Genomic DNA, 22,067 nt, shown 5'->3' with positions numbered 1-22,067 from the left:
TTCCAAGAATTTTTATAGGGAAGTGTGTGGGTTAAAAAAGAGGGATGGAAATATACACAGAAGAAAGTAAGGAACACCACTAAACCTGGTACCTGAATTCTTGTACCATGACAATCAGATGCTTTGTTGATATTTTATGAGGCATGGTTTTTCACAGAGGATGAAACATACATACACAGGAGGAAGTAGTATTCTGTGACCTTAGGTAAAATCTGTCGTGCAACATCTTACTGCATATTCATTTATAAGAGTGCAAGAGTCAACTGAAAAATTGAGCTGAGTGTTAGAGGAACGGTAGAGAAGAGACAAACTAAATCACGCTTTAGTTCCTAACATATCTTCAGCAAAGTAAGTTCAGTCTGCTCTTTCAGTTGTCTTTGTCTTGTAAGCAGTGCTAAAGGCAGAAGTTCAGTCAAGACTTTAAAAAAACATATTTGAAGACCAGCTTGTGGGTGGAATAAAGGATTATTTTTTATTATATTTTAATTACTACTTTTTCGTGTTGTTTTTTTTTTTAATTAAGATTGAAAAAGAAGTAATGGCTGAAAAAAAGTGGGGACAGAAAGGAGGACCCTGGGAGTTCAACTTACGAGATCTTTTCCGCTGGTGCCAGCTTATGCTTGTTGACCAGTCACCAGGATGGTATGATCCAGGCCAGCATGTGTTTTTGGTATATGGAGAAAGAATGAGAACCAGAGAAGACAAAGAAAAGGTGAGCCATTGTTCTCCTTCCTTTCTCTTCAGATGGTCAGGACATATTTATAGAAATCCAAGTATAGATTTCAATTTGAAGTCAATTTGAAGACTCTTTGCTATTCATTCATAGACACTTGCCTCTTAAAAATGAAAAATTGGTTTGTTTAGAGTTTTGGGGTTTGATATAGATACCTGCTTCCCTTGCCATTTAAAATATCAATTTAATTAGTATAAAAGCAGACAGCTGATGTAAATGAAGGCAAGTAGAATAACAAAGGAGTTAAAGCACATAATATTCTTGTGTGATTCTGTATTAAATAATAATGTTTGCTACCTACTTATCCATCTCTTGATTAGAAATCCTGTGCTTTGCTTAATTTCACACCATTTAATTGGCATTAAACTGAGAAGTCCAATTGTAAAACTGAAGTTACTGGCTGTATGTGACTGCATATTTCCTTCTGCCTTTACTTTCCTGTCCCTGTAACACTGTTATATTTTTCTGTGCTACCAAAGAGCATACTTAAGGAAGTGAATTCTATCCCAGTACTTTGTTGAAGGGAAACATTGTTTACAGTTATTTCAAGTCTCAGGAAACTGTGGTTAATGAAAGGGTTGCTGTGGGCAGCTCACACTTACATTGCTAGTTGCACTTTGAGTTAAATGAGCTTGAGATTTACTGTGTTAGTTATTGTCATACAGTTGTGGAGCTAAGAGGAAAAGATACTTCAGGTGTAAACCTTTAGAAGTGAATCTTTGGAACAGTGGGTAACTTGAACTGATAAGTCTCTTTTTGCTGTCTTAACTGTTCTAGGTTATTTCTGTATACAAAGACATTTTTGGCCAGGAGGCCGATGTGTATACAGGAACCAGGGAATTTCACATCAATCCATATAATGTTCAGGTAAACTGCTGACAAGGGATTTTGTGATGGGATAGGGAAGGAAACAACTTGCACAGCTGAACTCCATTTGTCTCTGTCTGTCATTCCTTTCAGATTGGTTATTCAGTTCTTTCTCGTGGCAGTTATATACCTCACTCTGGCAGAACTCTCTCACTTCTGCATCATTCACTGCAGTCTCTGGAGTCCATAATGAAGTGCGTGCACATGAGCTGGATGGTGATCCTGGTGGGCCCAGCAGCTGTTGGCAAAACCAGTCTGGTGGAGCTGTTGGCCCACCTCACTGGCCACCGGCTGAAGGTCATGGCAATGAACAGCGCAATGGATACAACTGAACTCCTGGGTGGATTTGAGCAGGTAAATACTGTTTTGGTAATATGGCAATATTTCTCCTTCCTACCTAATAGTGGCCAGTCTGCTGTGGGGGGGGGTTAGTGTTTGCAAGTGGAGCCTTGGCACCACGGTGTTCTGCATGAACTAACTCCCCAGTGGCCTGTTTGCAGGTTGATATCAACAGGCCGTGGCAGCGCCTCTTGGAGAAAGTGGAGCATGCTGTGAGCACACTTGTAAGGGATGGTCTGCTCCTGGCAGAACTTTGTGCAGATGATGCTGAACTCCTGCTGCGTGCTTGGAGCAATTTCATCCTGAATTACAAACCCAAATCTCTGGGGGAAGGAGGTGGAAGTGTTACAGCTGAACTAGTGAGCAAGCTGGAGGGAATACTTGTACTTACCCAGCGACTAAACAACAAAATTAATTCTTACACAAAGGCGGGTATGTATGTTGGTTTTCCCTTTTTTTTTTTTTTTTAAATCATTGTTTAAAATAAGGCATTAATACTCATCAAATTTGATATAACTGGAGAGAAATGATGCACAAAAGTACCTGTTTAGGGAGTAAAGTGTCAGTCTGTTTTATATTTCTTTGTGCTTGCAAACCTTTTCTATTTACGTGGATTTTGCCTATGGGAGGTTACTGAAGAGCTGGAGGCTCTGCTGTTATGTTCCCCTAAAAAGTAGGAAGCATAAATGTTTATTAACAAAATAACTATGATTTTTCTTGAATGGAACAGAAAGCTGCTTCATTAATGTAAGTCTCAGAGTAAGGTGTATTTCCTTTCAGAGTTTGCTCACCTGGTAGAAGAGTTCCGGCATTTCAAGCTGCAGCAGGCCCAGACTGCTGACTGCAAAAGCCATGGCACTTTTGAGTGGGTAGATGGGATGTTGGTTCAGGCCCTGCAATCTGGAGACTGGCTCTTAATGGACAATGTTAATTTCTGCAAGTAAGAGATTTTAGTGGCCTTTGACTTCCCTGATTGACTTTGCCTCTTGCTCAGTGGTTCACAACTGAATATTTTGCATTTGATAATAGACAGGAGCAATAACTTAGATTTTCTGGAAGAGTATCTTCCTTCTCAGACAGCTTAGCACTTGACAGTTTTCCGGTTACCTTATAAGGTAACTAACTGTTTGGTTTTTGCTTAACATTGATACCATTTTGATTTCAGATCAGAAAGGGATCAAATTGATACCTTTTTATGATCACATGAATTTGTTTTGAATATAGCCCTTCTGTGCTGGACCGCTTGAATGCTTTGCTTGAACCAGGAGGTGTTCTGACCATGAGTGAGAGAGGTGTCATAGATGGCACAATTCCTACAATAGCTCCTCATCCAAACTTCAGGTACTTAATTCTGCTTTTTGTTTTTCCTTTTTTTTTCCCCTTTATCAAATAGCAGGTTTAGAATAAAAATGTCATCAGTGAGACAGTTTTTTGATATTTTGAATTCTGTTCAGTTTGCCATGTAGCGTCAAGCTCTCTAGCAGGGAAGAAGACTGCACTGTGGTGAGCATATAAAAGCTTAAGAGGCTTTGCTTTGTATCCCTGTTGAAACACAAACTGTTGCACAGGAAAGTTCACAGCAGTGTGCCTCTGCCTTGATTTTGCATTTCTAATTTGGGATTTCAGCACTTCTCTGTTTCACTTTAACGAAAGTGAGGATACATATATTGCGGATAGTGAAGTCTTGAGATATCTTGAGGCTTTTGATTGGTTATGAAAGCTGGTATATGGGCATAATCATTTTCTTCCCAGCTTTTTCCATCCCATATATAAATTTGAGTTTCCTGCAGTGTCAGGACTTAAAAAAACCCTAACAAACCACCCAAATAGACAGTCTGTTCTGTCAGACCTGAAGTAGTCTCTGGGGAAGATGGGAGGAGAATGTAACAGGATTCTGCATAATTCATGTCTGTTGTAAAGTCATGACAAGGATATTGGTACTGATAATACTCTGGTTCCTCTGAATTGGAAGCATTCTTGACTTTTCAGAAACCTGTTTTCACTGTGTTGTATCTCAGAAGTACATTTTTCTCCTTGCTTTTAAGAGGTGTCTATTGATAGTATTAACTACTTATATGTTGAGTACTTCAGGTTTTAGATAGCACAGATTTATTTTAAGCTGTTGCTAAAATTTCTAGAAGCCTTTATAGCTCAGAGGCATAGTCTGACTTTTCATTGTAAGTGGGCAAATAGACATAACTCAGATAATAATGAGTTAAAAGTCATGCAGAATATCTGTGTCTAATTGCAAAGTATAACTATTCATACAGATTTCTCATTTAAATTCAGTAGCTGTCTCTGGATTTCTAGATATTGTGTCCCCATTTTTATGAAGATCAATTTACTTTATGGAGAAGCAGCTGTGGTAGCTTCAGAGTGATAGTTTAAGGACCTAAGTTACATGTTAAGAATTTAAGGCAATTTAAATGGATGATTGTTGTAGGTCCCTTCCAAACTTAATTAGTCTTTTCTAATATTCAACAGGCTCTTCCTTTCTATGGATCCAGTTCATGGGGAAATATCCAGAGCCATGCGGAATCGTGGGATTGAAATTTACATTCCTGGGGAGAATGATGGAAATATGTTGGACAGTCTGGATTTGAAGTTGCTTCTGCATGGTTTGGGTTTAGTTGGAGATAGTGTCTGTGATGCACTTCTGGCTGTGCATTCAGAAACCAAGGCAGCAATAGCAGGTAAAAAAAGTCTGTTCGGTATTTTTTAGCAGCGTGGGCTCATTACATAAATATGGATGAAATCTTTAGTATTAAACCCTGGTTATTGTGTTATGTGCTGATATAAGTAAGCACATACAACTATAATCAGGTACTTTTGGATTGATTTTTTTGCACTCCCGGGAAGTAGGCCCAAGTCATGAAAAAGTGGTAACTACAGTGCTTTGTTGAGGAGGCATCAGACACTGGCACGTGTCTGTTGTCCCTTGCTATCAGGAAGGCAATGTATTTGAAGTGAAAATCAGCACAACAGAGGGTTTGCACAAGTTGTACTTTGCAGCTGAGTTTCATTCATCTCAGCTGTTTGATGTCTTATTTTGAACGGGTCATCTGTTATTAACAGTCTTGTCAGATTTTCTTATCAGCTTGGGAAGAATCCATTCAGCTTTCAGATCAATAGGATATATTTGTTTTGTATCATGACACCTAAAGTAATGTTAGTCATATTAAAGGGTTGAGAGTTGCTAAATATTCATTTCACTCCAATTATTGTGTATCTTTCAGGTTCTGTGTCATCTTTGTCATCTTTGCTTCAGGCTGCTGTATTAATTGTGCAGCAAATACAAAGAGGCTTTGGATTAGCAAAGTCTTTTTACAGAGCCTGTTGGGAAGTTTATGGTCGCTCACAACAACTGCAAATCAACCAAAAGGTAAAAAAAATTTGAAAACTTTTCTTAGATCATGTAGATAAGTGAAAAATGTAACTTCATGAGGCTAGTGTTTGAGATCCTCTGTTTCTTAAGTGCCTAAGCAAGAGACTGAAGATGGTGCTCTTGGAGAGATGAACCAAACAATATCCTGTTTGGACTCAGGCTTGTAGTTTGTAACAGCTTCAGCTGAGATTTTGGGCTATTCATGCTGATGCATCTGTAGCCTGTAACAGTGTGCACACTGTCATCTGTAGATGCATTCACTTCCTGTTTGAAACTGCACAGTGTGTTATTTCACTTCTGGTAGGAATGTTTCTGTACTTTCACTGTGTACACTATATAGTGTTTGTAGAAGATTTGGTCTATAATAATTTCATAATAAATACACGTAACTAAAGAGTTTGCTGAGCTGTGGTGCTTGAATACATGTTACATGTTTGAATGTGACTCTAAACTGCTTTTTGGTTGTTTGTTGTAGCTTATGTTAGAATTGGTTACGAGGCATGCTTCCTCTCTGGCTTCCCCTGACACTTGGGGTGAGTCCTTGCTAGCAGTGGGATTGTGGCCAGACTCCCTGCCTTCAGGTCTGTTTGCAGCTGAAGACTCACTCCTTTCCACAGTCCGGAGTGATGGACAGGTCCTGATGTATTGTCTGCATAGACTAAACCTCAGAAACTGCAGGTAGGCAGGAAACTTTTTTTTTTCCCTAGTAAATGAGAAACAATATATGTGAACTATTCATGGCATGTCTTTGTTTCTTGCAAAATCCTGTCTTCATCAAATTGTGCAAGTAGAGACTGTGACTGTCATACTCTGTAACTGTGTTCCTGTTACCTTTCTGTATAGCCACTGCAAATGAAAGTTCACTTATTTGCCACTTTATTCTTAAGTCTTCCAAATCATTCAAAATACTTGACTTTTTAATCTTCAATAAGTGCATTTGACTCATTTTGAGAGTTGTTCAGCAGAAAATGTGAATGCAAACACTGAGTTTGGTAGGTAATAAGAGCCCCAAAATATCTTCCTTCAGTTTTCTTCTGAGATCTAAAACACTTTGAGCATTGAACTGGTTTAAAGTATACTAAGGATTCTCTGGGTTTCCTGTTTTTATGTAATTAATTATTCATCAGTGATTTTAGGTCCAGTAGCTTCAGGTAAAAACACACTTCCTTCTTCAGACACAGCTGTCTGAAAGAAGCAGATGCCCCTGTGCAGAGGGTATATGTAAGAATTTTTTAATGATTTCTTGTGTAATATAGCTGTTAAATTTTACAACACTGGGGCAAAAATTTCATTTCTGCCTTCTCTGCTTAATAACCTACTCTGGACAGGTATTGTAGGTTGAGTCCAGTGAAATAACAAGCTGTGAAAGTTTGTATTAAGATAAAATTTGAAATTGTAAGCTCTTAGCAGTAGGCTGCATTGTTTGCTATTTTTGTTTGGTTTTGTTGATTATTTTTTATTCAATGACACTTCTTTTCCTATCTGTGTCATTTTTAATTTAAAATGCATTTATGCATTTTTTGCATATCATTCTGCTTGACAAATCAGTTAGAATTTCTCAGTGAAATTCTGTGCATATTCTCTTGGGATAGTGCATTAATGTTTGGCAATGGTGTGCTCCTAATAGTAGGCACCGCCAACTGATTTGAGGTTGGAAACTGGTTTTAAAGCTAAATAATGGAGGAAAGATTGTTGCATTGCTACACTGATACCTAAAGTTGGTTGCATAACTTGACCTGCAAAATATATTTTTGCCTGGATCTGGCAGTTTGAGCCCTTGATTGCTGAACTTCTTTGTGTTTCAGGACATTACCAGTGACTCTGCAAGATCTTAAGAAAGTTATGCAGTCCACTAATCCCGAGAATCTCAAGTTCAGTGCTGTAGAGGTAGATCCAAACTGGATGGACAAAATGGAAGTTCTCCAGGCTTCAGTGGAATTTTTTATAGAAAAGGCAACCAATCAAGATTGGAAATTAAGAGTTAAATGGCTTAACTCCTTAGCCAAAAATCTTCCACAGGTGCTTGGTATGTAATAATTTAACTTTGATTTGTCTAAGGGCTGAATCGTTATGTTTTCACAAATCTAAAGTCTTCTATGAAAACATGCAGACCATTCCAAACTATGAGTTATGAAGACTCTCAACTATCCACACTTATTCAAGGGCACGGAGGCTACATGGAGGGGCAGAAACAAGTTGTGCATGTTAGGAAAATAAGGAGATTTGGGCTAAACATTATCCTTTATTATTCAACCATGTATGTAACTTGTGTCACTTCTGAATTAAGTTATTTTTGGATCAGTTTTGGTCTGTGTAAGCAAACACACCTTTTCACTATTTTTTTAGTAATAGTGAAAACAGTCAAATGCCTTCTCTGGTGTTAAAATACAAATGCTTAGAAAGCCAAGAAACTGCAGAACTGAGATTTCCTGAAGCAGTGTTGTCTGAACATTCAGGATAATAGCTGAGATGAAGTATTCACTTAATTACAGAATTAATCCCATTAAGCTCATGGAGCATTTAGGCAGGCATTAGTCCAAATAATTCACACATTTAGCTTTCTTCTATGGTCTGAAATCTCAGAGTATGCTGTCCTTATATGAATTGTTCCCCCTTTATTTTACTGTCTTTTCAGGGAGGTAGGTCTGTAAAGTAGAACACAGGTCAAAAATTCCTTTAATGAAAAGTGTGCTCTTTTTTTTTCTTATTGTAAAGAAAATACGCTCCCCCCCCCAAAAAAAATGTATTGAGGTGAAGATTTGAAGGTATAAATGGATTTTCACAAACCATATTTAACTAGCATACATGTGGTATCACCAGTTCAACTAGAACTCCTTATAGGATTTATGTCTTCAGCTGTGACATTCTGGTGCTTTTAAGACCTATTGGAGCTAATACAAAATATGACCAACGAGCATATCCAGAGTGCATGCACAGATTTGATTCAGTCTGCTTGTGCTGGCTCAGATGAAGCTATTTTTTCTTGATTTGTACTAAGCATTCTTTTAAGCCCATGATCTCCCATCTTCACCTGCAGATTCAGTGCGGATTCAGCTGGAAGCAAGTGCTGTAGCCCTTGGCTGTTTTTATGCCAGTCCCCTCTCATCTGGAGTCAGTAACATGATCAAGTTGCTACAGCCAACTATGACAGGTACTCCTGAAAGAGTTGGATGTAAGACATTGCTCTCTTTATTTGTTCTCTGAATACACTGCAACCCTTCTTAGGAAATGTATGTAGCAAAACAAAGGCTAAATTATAAATATATGTTGCCTTTGTCATAAAAGAAAGTGCAACAAAGAAAACAAACAAAAAAAAAGAAAATCGAACAAGTACAAACGTTCTTGCTGTCTAGAGCAGCAAATATGGCAATGAAGTGCATTCATACTCTTCAAGTTAGAGACTACTGCTCTGCCCATGAGTCCTGGCTATGTATCTGTGACTCAGATATATTCCTACAGCTCAGAGTGATGTTCTGAAGAGTGACTCAAATATTCACTGCATTTCTGACTTGATAGTTTGGGCACCCTGGTCTTTTTTCCCTCAGGATTTGTGTTAGGCCATCTGAAACCCATGGTTTGGCCTATAATTTTTCCTTGGTGTTTTATGGGGAGCTCAGACCTGTGGCTTCCTTTCCAAGCTTGTTGGATGCATGAAAGCTGCATACAGTGACACTGGGCCTTTTATGGATGATCCTGGGTTTCTTGGCTGGACTGAGCCAGACTTGAGTTTCTGAGCTCTGTTTGGGTGCTCTAACCCCTGTTTAATTTATTGTCACTGTTCTATTTTACAGAACCTGCAGAGAGCTTTAATGCTTTTCTCTTTGGATATCTGGAGTGAGAGAGTTTGCCTTCTTCCTAGGCTGCTTCTTTCTTTCCCTGATGTTCTTGCATAGGCAGGGGGGACCAAGAAAAGAACTGAGTAATGTTTCACTTCTATCCTGTCTTGTCTGCCTTTCCAGATGAACATGTGATGCCTCTGGACCCAAGATGGAATATGCAGTTTTTGGAGATCATTAGAAATTCAATGAACTTTGATACAGAAATGGAACATGCAAACCAGCTTCTTATGCTTTTGAAGTCTGCAGCAAATCGGTGGGTTACAAAAAAACCCTTGCATAGAGTGCCCAATGCTTCAGTAATCAGTGCTGAGTAAATACTTGAGGTGTCTGCCAAGTGTGTTTTTAGGTTTTGATAGATGTGATCTGAAATATCAGGGAGAGGTTTTTGTACAGGTATTTCAATTCTTTGCTTCTGTTTTCTGTAGATGCATACTAAATACAATTACTTAATATAGGAGCAGAGCTCCCAGCATTCCATGCAGGCTGCAGTACTTCTAGGACAAGTCAGAACTGTGGGATAAAGCATTAAAGAGGCAGAAGCATCAGTGTGAGATCTCTGACAAATAGATCTCTGACAATAGTTGTCCTGCTTTTGGATTTGGACCTTTTCTTAATAAGATTAAAAAGTAGAGAGATTTTGAAGATAAAGTGTAAGGAAGCAGCTGCTCACATATTCTATAGGCTGTGATGTTGCAGCTGTTTAGTAGTTCACTGGTTTTTCTGTCCTGGTGAAGTCAGGAATCTGCTTCTTGTGAAGCTTGCTTCTACAGAAACCATATTCAAGCAATTAGTTGTGTTGCACCTCATACTTCTTCCATAATACACTGAATATATTATGTCACTTTGTAGTTCAAATGCCATGTTGTAGTTCACCAGTCTCATAAGGCTAAGGTTTAAAACAGTACTGGATTGATGAAAACTTTATTTTTACTTCAGGGCAGTGTTATTTCTTGACCGAGAAAAAAGAAGTTACATTGAGAAGAGTTTGATTGCCAGCAAGAAGCCAAGAAACAGTGTCTTAGGAATGTCTCTAGAGTTCCACAAAAGTGAGTTGATTTCTGCTGTTCCTTTTAATTCTGTAGTCAATTTGAAATATGGTTCATTTGCATTGTTATGAAAGGTGTACTTTAAACATGGTGTGCAAAGAAAGGATATGTGAATGTAAAGCAGTCAAATGGGAGCTACTGTGGTATCTAACACATTCTTAAATTAGATATGCCTTGGGCTACACTATTTATGTCCTGCCTCTATGAGATAATCAGTGCATATGATTTTTCTCTTAATTAACCAAACTTCAGGATAACAGTGGAGAGAAACTGGAATAGTGTTCTGTCTTTAGCTGATGAGAATAACCAAGTTCTTCAGATGTGTTTTTGTTTTATCTAAGTAGGAAGTTTTTACTTCTAAAACAAAGGGTAAAATTTAGTGATGAGGTTAGTGTGCTGCATAGAAGCAATTGATCAAGGAATCCCTCATTATGGGGATTTTTAATATACATATATATATAATGCATAGAGGCAATAGAGAATTGTGAAAATAATGGAGGACTGACTACTTTTATTGCTTAATTTCTTGGATCTTTTCGGGTTGTGTTTTTTTTCTCAGTCATAAGAGAGGTTCTAGTGATCAGAAATTGACCCATACATGTCATGTGATGTGGCTGGAATATTGAGTCTCTGCCTTTCTTTTCCTCTTCCCCAAACCTCAGATCCAGGAAGTTACAACTGTCTTCCTCATGGAATCGTGGTCAACCTTGCTGCTTTCTTTGAACTTTGGGATGCATTTGCACTTCACTGGGTGAAGTCTACTCAGGTGGCCTTAAGTGACGATGACATGCATGATGTGAGTAGACTTTCCCCAGTACATTTATGGAAGTGAAGTGAAATGAGATTGTGTGCAGAACACTGTTTTTAGTTTCAGGGACCATGAAATAAACTGCAGTGCTTCTGTTTGTATTCAGAATATGCCTAACAGTAGGCAAATGACTATGTTTGTTTCAGTGGCTGTATTTGTGCCCTCTAATACCTGCTTAGGATGGCATGAACTGTGCTGTAGGAGTGCCTGTTTCTCTCCACTGATGATAAACAGAGTATCCATTTCTCTCTGTGATAAGAATGTCTGAACTTGGACACCTGACGTGCAGGCCACAGAGGTGGTTCACTTCTCCCTCTCCCTTTTCAGACCACAAATATAATTTTGCTGAAATCTTGACATTGTAGACTTGGTGCAGGGATTGGTTGGTTCTGGCTGCAGTAGTTCCACCTGCTGGTGTGGTATTTTTAAGAGAACCTGTAGCTGAGTCCTGGTTGTGTAGCACTAAATACAAAATAATTTGGGACTCTGAAGTTAATACAAGTAATGGTAGTTTTGCTTTTCCTCCTGCTTGAAGTAGAGGAAGTGTTGTGTAACCTGCAGCAGTGGTGACAGCTGCAGCACTGTAACCTCCTTGGCCTGTTCCTAGGTTTTGTACTGCTGGCTGTGGCGGGACCGGTTCTGGGCCATCTCTGACACTGTAACAGCGGATTCGCCAGGGCTGTCACTCCTGGCTCTGCACTGGCACTGGGTTATGAAACACCTAATTGACAGAATTCCTCAGATGCTTATTGGATCAGACCAGAGCAAGTGAGTGGCTTTGTTTGGTGGCTTTTGATTTGTTTCTGTTAAATGGCTGCATAAATTACTCTTTTCTTTAGCATTATAGCTAATTAGCATTGTTTAGTGTCCCAAGTCATGTTCCACTAGTGATGTGAATAACAACATACTGAGTAGCTGTTCGTTTTTAAAATTTGTGTTTCCTTGCATTGTGCTTCTGCTTGCTCAAATGATCATCTAGAATTTTTACCCGTTTAGTGAAAGGATGAAAGACTTGCTTATGCATCCTTTTGCCTTGTTTTTCAAACTTCTGTTAACTGTGGGCTTTTGTCTCCCATCTGTTCCTCCCTTTTTTTTTTTCCCCTCTACAAGAATTTCTAGGGAAATTCAATCTGTTTCACAGCAGATTCAGAACTGCTTGGTCAATCCTGCTGGTATTTCAGCCAATATGAAGATACTACAGAAGTCTCTAGGAAGACCCCTTCCTTTTAAGGTATCAAAACTGTGTTTGCAAAGGATTTGTATTTCCAGCAATGTCCAGATAGGCTTTAATGTATTTACAGCACTTCCTTTCCAGGACAGCAAAACCACAATTCTTTTGTGTTTGTTAGATTGATTAGAAAGAAGACTTCAGCACATGTTAATGTACATATCTTTTGAGAAATATATCAGTTATCCAGATACCGCATTTCTACTATTAATTATGCTATGTATAGAAAATACTTACTTAATACAAAGGGGTTCCTGAACATAAAAATATTACTCCTTGCTCTGTTTTGGAGAGTTATGAATATCAATATGCCAGTTGCTTATTCATTGAACATATGTGCATTTATAATAGCCTATGCACTTCCTTTTATACAGCATAGGGTGGGGCTGTCTTATGACTTCCCAAAACAAGGCCTTTTAACTTTGACAGTTTTGGAGTTTGCCCTTAATATATTTCAGAATTTGTTGTAATTCAATTAAAAAAAAAAAAATAAAAAAAAATCAGTAAATCTTCCAAAAAACACAATTATCTGTTTAAAAGGAGTGTACAAGTAGTCATGTGCAGTCATGTTGGTGACAAGTACCTTAATGACTTTATATAGCCTTTATGAAGGATTTAATGACTTTATCTCTCAAGGATACTCAGCTATCAAAAAATGCACATAGTTACTTTGTGAGACTGAAGAATATTCAGTGCTTACTAAGAATTTGGAGAGATCCAAATGTATTTAGGCATCCAAATTTATCTAATGTTTCTAAGCATCCAAATGTATTTAAATTGCAGGTGTAAACTGCAATTTCTTGTGAGTGACAATATCTCCTGGTAATTTTTTATTTTTTTGTGTATTTATTGCCATTGATTTAGAAAAGTTGCCAAGTTGAAGTACTATTTGTCTGCATCATCTATGTAGTTTCTTCATGAAGGAAAAAAACGCTAATTGACAAGGAGGAATTGTAGCCACCTGTTTCAATTCCTGTCTTCCTGCTACTAAAATATTATTTTTAAGCTGTTGTTGCAGGCTTGTATATACTTGTACTTCAGTTGTGTGCATGTGAATTTGAAATCTTAGTTTTGTCTGCAGTCACAAATCTTGTTTCTGGTTTTGTTAGAGCTGCTGAAACAAATTGTCCTTTTTGTGTTTCCAGGATAAACTGGGCATGGAATGTTTTTCTCAGTTAAAAGCTCTCAGCAAACCACTGAACATCTTGGAGCTAAGATCAGCCTGTGAAGAAAGTAGATGGCAGGAGAAAATGTGCTGTGTGAAAATTGCTGCCACAGGAGTGAAGATGAAGAAAGCATTGCTGCAAGCTGATGGCCTGATAATAAGAGCCAATCATTTAGAAGATGTTAGTCTAGGTAGGTAACACCTGTGAAGAACTCAGCAGGATGATTTCTGCAATCTCCATTTTTTTGTGCACAGATGGAAAGGATGTTAAACATTCACTGACAAGAAACGTAGTACATGTGTTTATGTGCCTCTTATATTCTGTCAAACAGGTGAGCTACAGATATTTTTGGAAGCTGTACATTCACAGCTGAAAGCAGAAGGAGTCACATATAGTTACTCAGAAGAAAGGCTTCCTGAAGACATCATCTCCAACCAGTTAGACCCTGCCTTACTAAACCATCTTTGTAGTCAGGTTCAGCTGTGGCCTGCAATGGAATACATAGGTGTGCTCTGGCAGTACAAACTAACAGCAGATTACGTGGCCAAGGCTTGTGCAAGAAGGTAAGAAGTTTGGAGGAAGAACTCCTATATTCCTTTTATGATATTCCAAATCCCTAGCTAGAAGCTGTAACTTTGGTGCTTTACATCTGCATGTAAATCTGTGTGTATTCATTTGTAATTTATATACAGCTGTGTGTATGTGCATGTATATCTATGCAGCACACAAATGTATGTGTATTGGGAATCAACACAAGATGTTTATACTGTGTTGCTGGGGGCTATTGTAGAAAAACTGAATTAGACCTGGAGACTAAGGAACTAGACTAGCATGCATGCTTCGTTTTGTGTAAACTATACACATGTAGAATCATAGTTTGAATTAACATTATTAATTTAGGAAGTATTAGTGTTGTTTTAAGGGGCCAAGTATATTTATTTTTAGTCTGGATTACCATTCCTTAAAAGAAAGCTATTAATTTATGTATTTCAGTGAAAGTAATTTTCTGTGGAATGAGACTCTTAGAATCACTGGTTCACTCTTGAATTCAGTAAAGTTCTGACTTTTCACAAAAGCTGTAAAGCTAGAAAATGGTTTGTCCCCAAATGTTTTGTATGTTTTGCTCAACATGGAGCTTATAGCTACAGGAGATTACACTTTTTCCCCCTTTTTCTTGTACTTAGATTTTGTTAACTTTGAAGGATTCAAGTGTTCTCAGTATAATTTGAATGCTTGTTCTTCCCCAGTATTTGAAATGCTGTCATTTTAACCTTTTGGTGACTTTGCTTGCCATTCTTTATTTGTTTAACTATCCAAGTGATTTATTTCATGTGCCCTGCTTAAGCACTGCTTAGGTTGTATTTTTTTTACCTGCTACAGGAAGAACTGCGGTCAAGAGTTAAGTGTCTGTTCAGATCTAGCTCAGTTCATAGCTTTTTCTCTGCAGTTGACACCAGCTGCTTCTCACCAGCTCTCTGGACTGTGGCACTTGTTACACCTTAATGAAGTAAGAACAAGTTTTATTTTAATTTAATTAAATCAAATCTTGAGTTTGATTAATCTTGCTGAAGATTTCAAAGGTTCTTCAAAATATGTATATGACTAAGATTTTTAACATGCAGTTTTTCTACCTCTGCCTGACAAAAACTGTTCCTTCTTTTAACAAGAAACGTTATTAACTACAAACCTTGGGAAAATGTCATTAAAACACAATGCTGAAAGATTAAATACAACAAAGTCTTAAATAACATCATTCAGTATGATTTTTTTGGTAGTGTTGTTCCATGCATCCGTCTGTGACTTTATGGAAAAATGGGAAATTGTTTGGATGGCAGGTGCCAGCCTGGTTCTATCTATGTATTCGAAGAAATTTTACGTTGAAAAATGCTTTCCTCTGTTCCCATGCCTCTAAAATTTTCTAGTTCTGTTGCAGATCAGACTGATAAAGCTACTTGATGCATTTTCTGTAGAAAAATAACTCTGCTTAATATTATAATACAGGGGTTGTGTTCCCACAAAGCATAGTAAAACACAAGTTCACCTTAAATGCTTCGGAGCAGAGTGTTGGATGGCTTTACCTGTTTTATGCCTCTGCACCCTCGTGTGTTGTAAAATAAGGTTGCACAGTCATGGACTACGGGCTGTATTCTAACAACTTGCTCTGTAAACATGCTGCATATTTCACAGACAGGATACAGTGCAGACCTCAGGAAGTTAACTCTTCATTGAGGAGATGCAAGCAAATGCTATGTGAATTTGAAAGGATCTTGGAGAGTATCTTGTACTATCCATACTGAAAAACAGAATCATACTTTCTTTGTATATGTATGTGCTTAACTCTCTTTTGTTCCCTGTACATTATTCTCACCTAGGTTTTTGTTTCTCCTTAGATATCCCCAGAAGAAGTGTCTCTTCTGTCATCTCAGCTAGTTAATGGTGTGTTAGCATCCTTTTGGAGCAGTACTTTCACCATGGACCCAGAATACTGGTTGACTTGGAGGCCACTGCCTGCAACAGAGGAAAACAACTTCTCTAAATCCCATGTGAACCGCTCTATGAAGGTTTGTCTCTTCTGACATAACCAAATTCTAGCCTGAATGTTCTTGTTGACTAATTCAAGTTTTCTAAAGCAATATTGTAAATTCTAGGATCGTCAGTGCAAGTTGCATCTGAACAATCTAACTCTTAATCTCTTAATTTAGGGCCCAGGCATTTTGACCCGAGCTGTTTTCTCAAAGTGCTTCTTTGAAATTCTAACTAGCAGCAGCAAGACAAGCCAGTGGGATGTGAGTGGGCTTCCTGTCTTGTCATCATCCCATGTAACACTGGGAGAATGGATGGAGAGAGCACAGCAGCTTCACAAAGTCAGCACAGCACTGTGGACCAACCTGGCTGTCTCTTCAATGGCAGATTTTAGGTATTAAGAACTCTCTTCCACGTATATGTTATTTAAATCAAGCATGTTACAGAAGGTTGCTTACTGTGTGTAAACATTTTCTCATTCCTTTTTCTCCAGACAAACGGATGCTAGACTGCAGGGAGTAATGCTAAGCAGACAGCTCTCTGCCCTGGTACATCTGATTCCAATGGCTCTTCAAGAGGAATTTTTGGAGTGCTGTGAGAAGCTCTACCTCAAGGATGCTGTTGCATATGAGTACCTTCTCAAGATACTTGAAAGCATCACTGATCAGGAATTACTTCCTAAAGAATTCCTGTTTCTTCTGCTCACTTGCTTGCATCAGTTCTATGGGGAAGGGCTTCAGGAGTTACCAGAGACAGCTTGGCGAGGAAGCCTCTGGGTGAGCCTTGGCTTGGTGCAGATCCAGATGTGGCTTCCACAGACTAGGTTTGATCCAGCTGTTAAAAGAGAATACAAGCTCAAGTACTCAAAAGAAGAGGTGAGTATGAAGCCAAGTTAGCTTTTACCTTTGTTATGCATAAAATCAATGCAAAGGAGTTTGGCTTGGTCATGATTTTTAAACTGTATAGGTAGAAGTTCTTTTAATTTCAAAGAAGTTGATGTACCTCCTCGGTTACTAAAATCAGAACAGCTGTGAATGGTTTATTCTTTCATTTTTAGTTATACCAGCTGGAGTGTGAATGGAAAACACATGATTTTTCATCCCAGCTGCATACAGGAAAAAGTATTGAAGATGAAACAGTCAGCAACTATATTCATCCCCATATCAGGTAACACCCAGGCACTGAACTCATCTCTTTTAGTGTGGACATGTCATCTTTGTGTGCTCAGGCTCTGAAGCTTTACAATTTTTCTCTCTGTAGAAACTAGAGTTGTTGGTTTAAAAGTATCATTTTACATATTGATGTGGTAGAGAAGAAGCTGTGCTCTTTACTTGCAGTGAGGAGTTGTCTCTTTGTACTGCTGTAAATAGGACGAATAAAGCAGTGGCCATCATATATTGATAAAGTTGAAAACATGCCCAGAAATAAAAACAATGCCATACATTTAAATTACAGTACTTTTCTTACAATGTGAAAATATTGTCAGTTGGAATGAGACAGATTATCTATCACTGTGGTTTTTCAAGGCCATTATATGTGCCGGTGCTATTTTGCGAAGTTCTTCAGCTGATATTACTGGGGAGAAATCTTCATGTGTGTATTTTAGCAGTAGCCTTTGTGTATGTTGCTGTGGATTAATTAAATTTCTTACCACATAGAGTACACTGTTGACATGCAGAATCTGTAGCTACTGTTAATTTGTTTGGGGCTTTTTGTAGTTCTTTTTTATCAGAGGGACTTGAAGAGGAAATTCTAATCAAAGAGAGCTTTCTCCTTTCTGCAGCCTTCCAGGTGTGTTCTGTGTACATGGAGATAAAAACTATCATTCATTATTTTCCACTTTTAATAGGATTTTCTGATTTCATTATTACGCATACAGAGGATCTGGTAGTTCCATGCTACTGCTTAAAGGATGATAATCATTGCAAGCAAGTTCTGAATGTCTCAGCAAGCGAGCTGAGTATTACTGATTGCTTGTGGTAATTTTTTTTTCTTCATTCTCACAGAGCTGTCAGGTAGCAAGAAAAAAAGTACTTGAAGTTTGTTAAGCGGCAGGGAGAGAAGAAATCTAGACCTATGGGCTATAAGGCTGTCCCTTGTTTTTTCCTTATTTGCTGTTTCACACAAACTAGCAGAGTATTTTCTAATTAATCTTTTCCTGTATCTTAACTGCTACATTTGATCTATTTAAACATGTTTGTATGAAACGTATTTCCATGTCTAAACTGGTCAATGTTATTTCTTAACAGGCTGTTGCATGAAAGAATGCAAAGGTTGAAGGAGCAAATAAGCAGTCTTTCCAGAAGGAAGGCCTTCAGGCCCCCAGCTCCACTGTATGATTGCTTATACCAGGAGGCTCACCAGTACATCAACAGCATAGCACAGATTTCCGCAGTCCAAGACCTTCTAGCCCGCCTTCTGCAGTTCCTCCGTGGAGAGAGACCTAAATCACTGCAAGCCATACAGAACCTGCTAAGTGAAGAGGCATCGTGGCAACAATCACACCATCAGTTTAGAAAACACCTGGCAGAGGAGTATGCTGTATTCCCTGATGCCATCATTCCCCTCCAAGCTGCCATCCTGCAGCTGCAACATGGCATGCGATTAGTGGCTTCTGAAGCGTATGCAGTGCTGCAGAGCTCTGTGTGCCCAGCTGATCTCACCAACCTCCTCACTTCTTTGCTGGCATTTCCTTCTGTTGGCCGTGCCTTTCCCACTTACTTTGCTCGGGCAGAAGTTTTATGTTCAGTGAATTCAGTTGGGGTACTTAATGGGCTTAAAAAGTTCTCTCTGAAGCACTCTGAAGGGGGATCTGAGGGAGCTGAGCAGCCTTCCCCAACTCTGGAACAGCTTCTGGTGAATGCTTTGTTGCATCTTCGATGTCATGTACTATCTAGAGGAGAAATGGACCAGAAATCTCTGCAGCTCTTCAGACACCTGTGTCGGGTAAGCTCTGGATGCCCATAACTGGGAGTCTTGAACAGAACTTGTCCCCTGTGGAAGACATAGATCTGTTCAAACATCTCTAGAGGAGGGCCACAGAAATCATCAGGGGGCTGGAACACCCCTCTTGTGAAGAAAGCTGACAGAGTTGGGGTTTTCAGCTGGAGTAAGAAATGTCTCTGAGGAGACCTTGTTTTGTGGCTTTTCAGTATATTAAAGGGGTTTATAAAAAGGAGGGAAGGAGGCTTTTTACGAAGGCTTGTAGAACAAGGCATAACACTTTTAAACTGAACTGCTGTGTCTCATTGCAAGTGTCATGTCCAGGGAGGGTACAGCCACTGGTGACTGAAGTGGGAAATCAATGAGATGGGTTTCCATTTGGTTAAACTCAGGAATACGTTTATTGGGGCATCACGAACACAGGAATCAACCCAGCATAAACCAGAGACTGAGAACCCCAAACAGAGGCAGGGTGGTGGGTTTTATGGGGTAGAGCAAAGGTGGAGTTCAGGGTCTGGGTCTAACAGGGACACAGCAAGGGAGAAGCCCCAGGGGCACAAACCAATAGGGGTAGAATAGGAGGGGTTAATGCAGCAGAATACAACGAATAGCAACACAAAAAGGCCAGAACACCTCACACCCCGGGCTGACACCCCAGGAGGGATTTGGGGGTGGGGCAACTCTTCGTGGACTTACAGGGCACATCCCCGAGGCAGAGGGGTGGAATCTACTCTTCCTGGGACGCAGAGCGATGCCTCTCACTTTAACACTACCTAAAATCAAATCCCCGCCTCTTTGGGTGGGGGTACTCCACACTGAAAGAGAGGGTAAATCTGGATCAGGTATGAAAATAATGGTTTAAAAATGTGTATGGTGAGACACAGGAACAGGATGCCCAGAGGAGGTGTGGATGCTGCAACCCTCGAAGTGTTTGAGAGTGAATAGATCGGACTTCGGGCAACCTGGTCTAGTGGAAGATGTCCCTGCCCATGGCAAAGGGGTTGGATTAGATGATCTTTAGAGGTCATCTTTATCTTGATAATTATTAATATGATGTTCTTAAAAATATTAAATTTTTTCCCCAATTAATTGTAAAAGATAATCTAATATACTGGATTAACTTGTTTGAATTTATCAAGACATGAAACAATAGCCTGTAACGATTAGCAAAGATTTTATTTATGTAAGAAAAACCCTGAACAATAAAACCCAAAAATGGACACACACACAACAAAAACCCTCCCCAATGCAAACTTTGTAGAGAGTTTCTTTATAAAATGTTTGAGAAAGGGGACTAGAACTTGGTCAAGTACTCTGTTGCATATTGTCTTTACATTTTCTTCATTAGCTTGTTAAGAGGGCAATTCACAAATGTTAGATGGCTTTGATTTATACTGTTGTAGAGGTGGAAGAGGTGGAAGAGGAAGGAGCCAAGCAAAATTGATGCTGCCCCACTGATGGAATAGGAGATGATTTTAAACATTACTTTGTGTAGAAGCATCTTGCTTTGTGTTTCCCTAGGCGATTGTAAATGAATGGGATGAGCAGGAACGCCGTGCCCAAGAGCAGGAGGCAATGGAACGCAGCCTGTACAGATACAGAAGTAAAAGTCATGGGAAAGGACGGAGCGAGGAAGAAGAGGAAGAAGAAGAATTTAAGAGGAGATTTCCCTTTCATGAAAAGGTAATAGCTGTAACTCCGTTAAGAAACACGAACAATGACATCTGAAGTTGCTCCTGAAAATAAATGCTATAAATGACATAAGGAATGAAGCAGTTTTTCTTTCAACCAAAAGCCAAATGGGGGTAGATTTTGATAGGTATTAAGTTATGTGCTTGTGGTTTATTTTACCTTCTGGTTGAAAAAAGTTTTTGGATTTATTTCCAGGCTTGAACTGTACTTTGGGTGAATAAACCCAAATTATATAACTGAATGATTATATAGTTACATGTAAAAAGCTGGAATTTTATTTATTTAGCAGGTAAGGTCATCTGATGTTCTACTACCTGTGGAGAGGGCTGATGTCCTTGATTAAATAAAGCAGCTGGGACAGAGCGGTTCAGGTCCTCAAGCAACCACACAATATTGAGGTGGTTTATCAGCAGACACAGCTGCTGTTGCTTTTTCTGCAGAAGGGTTTTGTTGGCAGCAGCTCAGGGATCACTGTCCTGCACTGTTGCTTGCTGTAGTTACGCCCTGAAATGTTCTGTACACCTGTGTTCAGTTTCAGAATGGCAGTCTGGCTGCAAATCATTGCAATGCCAAGAAAAGCAAAAGAGGAGACAGGGAAGGGAGACATTAAAGGAAGAAATCAAAATTTACTTTTGATTATCATGTCATTTGCAGGACTTTGAAGATATCACAGCTCAGCCAAGCCTAGAAGAAAAAATGGAAACTGAAGATCCAGTGGAAGACCAGCTGGAAGTTGATAGAGCCCTTTTGTCCAAAAGCTCTATGCAAACAGTAATGAAGGTTCATCAGCAGTTGTGCTTAAACTTTGCTCGATCCCTGTGGTATCAACAGAGTATGCCTTCTCATCAAGCCAAGCATTATTTCAGTACATTTATTTCCTGCTATCAGACTGGTGCATGCCTGGTGTCACAATTCTATCCTTTAATTGGTAAGACTGCTAGCAGTATTTCAGATATGCAGGTTTAGATTTGTAATGATTTGTTTCAAAGCAATTACATTACAGGTCATGAAACATACCTGTTATGGGGAAAAGGCAGAAAACTGAAAATTCTTTATCCAGAGGATTTGCCCCATGTTCAGAATTGTCTTGTGGAATGCTTTTATTTTTATTTTTCTATGCATTTTTAAAATTACATTTGCCAATATAGAAGACTAACACAGTTTAAAAATGTACTGAAAACCGAGTGAAATTTTGATCACATGGATCTGCCCAGTCCAGTGGAAGATAAAGCACTTAAAGAAATTTCCCAGAAGTAAATTTTGAAATGAAGTTTATTAAAGAATTGGGTTAAATTTCGCTTATATGTAGAAAATAAAAAGAAAAAAGGTATTTTGGTGGTTTTTTTCCACCCTGAATTTTGGAAAACTTCATCTGTAAATTGTTTTAACAATGTGTGAGAACTCGGAATCGTCACTTGTTAAAGCACAGCTGTATATTTCAGTTCTGATCTAGTAAATGCATGTGTGCAATTAAGATGAAGCAGATAAGGGCTGTTGT

General features: G+C 38.8%; 1 protein-coding gene across 3 annotated transcripts in view; it reads left to right on the top strand.

The window, feature by feature from the left end:
• Nucleotides 1-22,067, top strand: part of MDN1 (midasin AAA ATPase 1) — a 92,529-nt gene that overhangs the window by 41,308 nt on the left and 29,154 nt on the right. For all 3 annotated transcript variants that reach the window (XM_058834535.1, XM_058834533.1, XM_058834534.1), the window contains exons 40-65: nt 524-712; nt 1,511-1,600; nt 1,694-1,954; nt 2,101-2,371; nt 2,720-2,879; nt 3,164-3,280; nt 4,424-4,632; nt 5,176-5,321; nt 5,800-6,002; nt 7,130-7,350; nt 8,362-8,475; nt 9,284-9,416; nt 10,100-10,209; nt 10,872-11,005; nt 11,625-11,785; nt 12,128-12,248; nt 13,391-13,601; nt 13,743-13,974; nt 14,792-14,918; nt 15,802-15,972; nt 16,114-16,328; nt 16,428-16,809; nt 16,992-17,101; nt 18,184-18,880; nt 20,399-20,560; nt 21,224-21,497. In XM_058834535.1, the coding sequence (XP_058690518.1) occupies nt 524-712; nt 1,511-1,600; nt 1,694-1,954; nt 2,101-2,371; nt 2,720-2,879; nt 3,164-3,280; nt 4,424-4,632; nt 5,176-5,321; nt 5,800-6,002; nt 7,130-7,350; nt 8,362-8,475; nt 9,284-9,416; nt 10,100-10,209; nt 10,872-11,005; nt 11,625-11,785; nt 12,128-12,248; nt 13,391-13,601; nt 13,743-13,974; nt 14,792-14,918; nt 15,802-15,972; nt 16,114-16,328; nt 16,428-16,809; nt 16,992-17,101; nt 18,184-18,880; nt 20,399-20,560; nt 21,224-21,497 (5,221 nt within the window). The remainder of the gene's footprint in view (nt 1-523; nt 713-1,510; nt 1,601-1,693; nt 1,955-2,100; nt 2,372-2,719; nt 2,880-3,163; nt 3,281-4,423; nt 4,633-5,175; nt 5,322-5,799; nt 6,003-7,129; nt 7,351-8,361; nt 8,476-9,283; nt 9,417-10,099; nt 10,210-10,871; nt 11,006-11,624; nt 11,786-12,127; nt 12,249-13,390; nt 13,602-13,742; nt 13,975-14,791; nt 14,919-15,801; nt 15,973-16,113; nt 16,329-16,427; nt 16,810-16,991; nt 17,102-18,183; nt 18,881-20,398; nt 20,561-21,223; nt 21,498-22,067) is intronic.

Source organism: Poecile atricapillus, chromosome 3, assembly GCF_030490865.1.
Source record: "Poecile atricapillus isolate bPoeAtr1 chromosome 3, bPoeAtr1.hap1, whole genome shotgun sequence".
In the NCBI taxonomy this organism is placed as follows: domain Eukaryota; kingdom Metazoa; phylum Chordata; class Aves; order Passeriformes; family Paridae; genus Poecile; species Poecile atricapillus.
The sequence above is the reverse complement of the archived record's forward strand: the minus strand, read 5'-3'. Positions and strand labels throughout refer to the sequence as shown.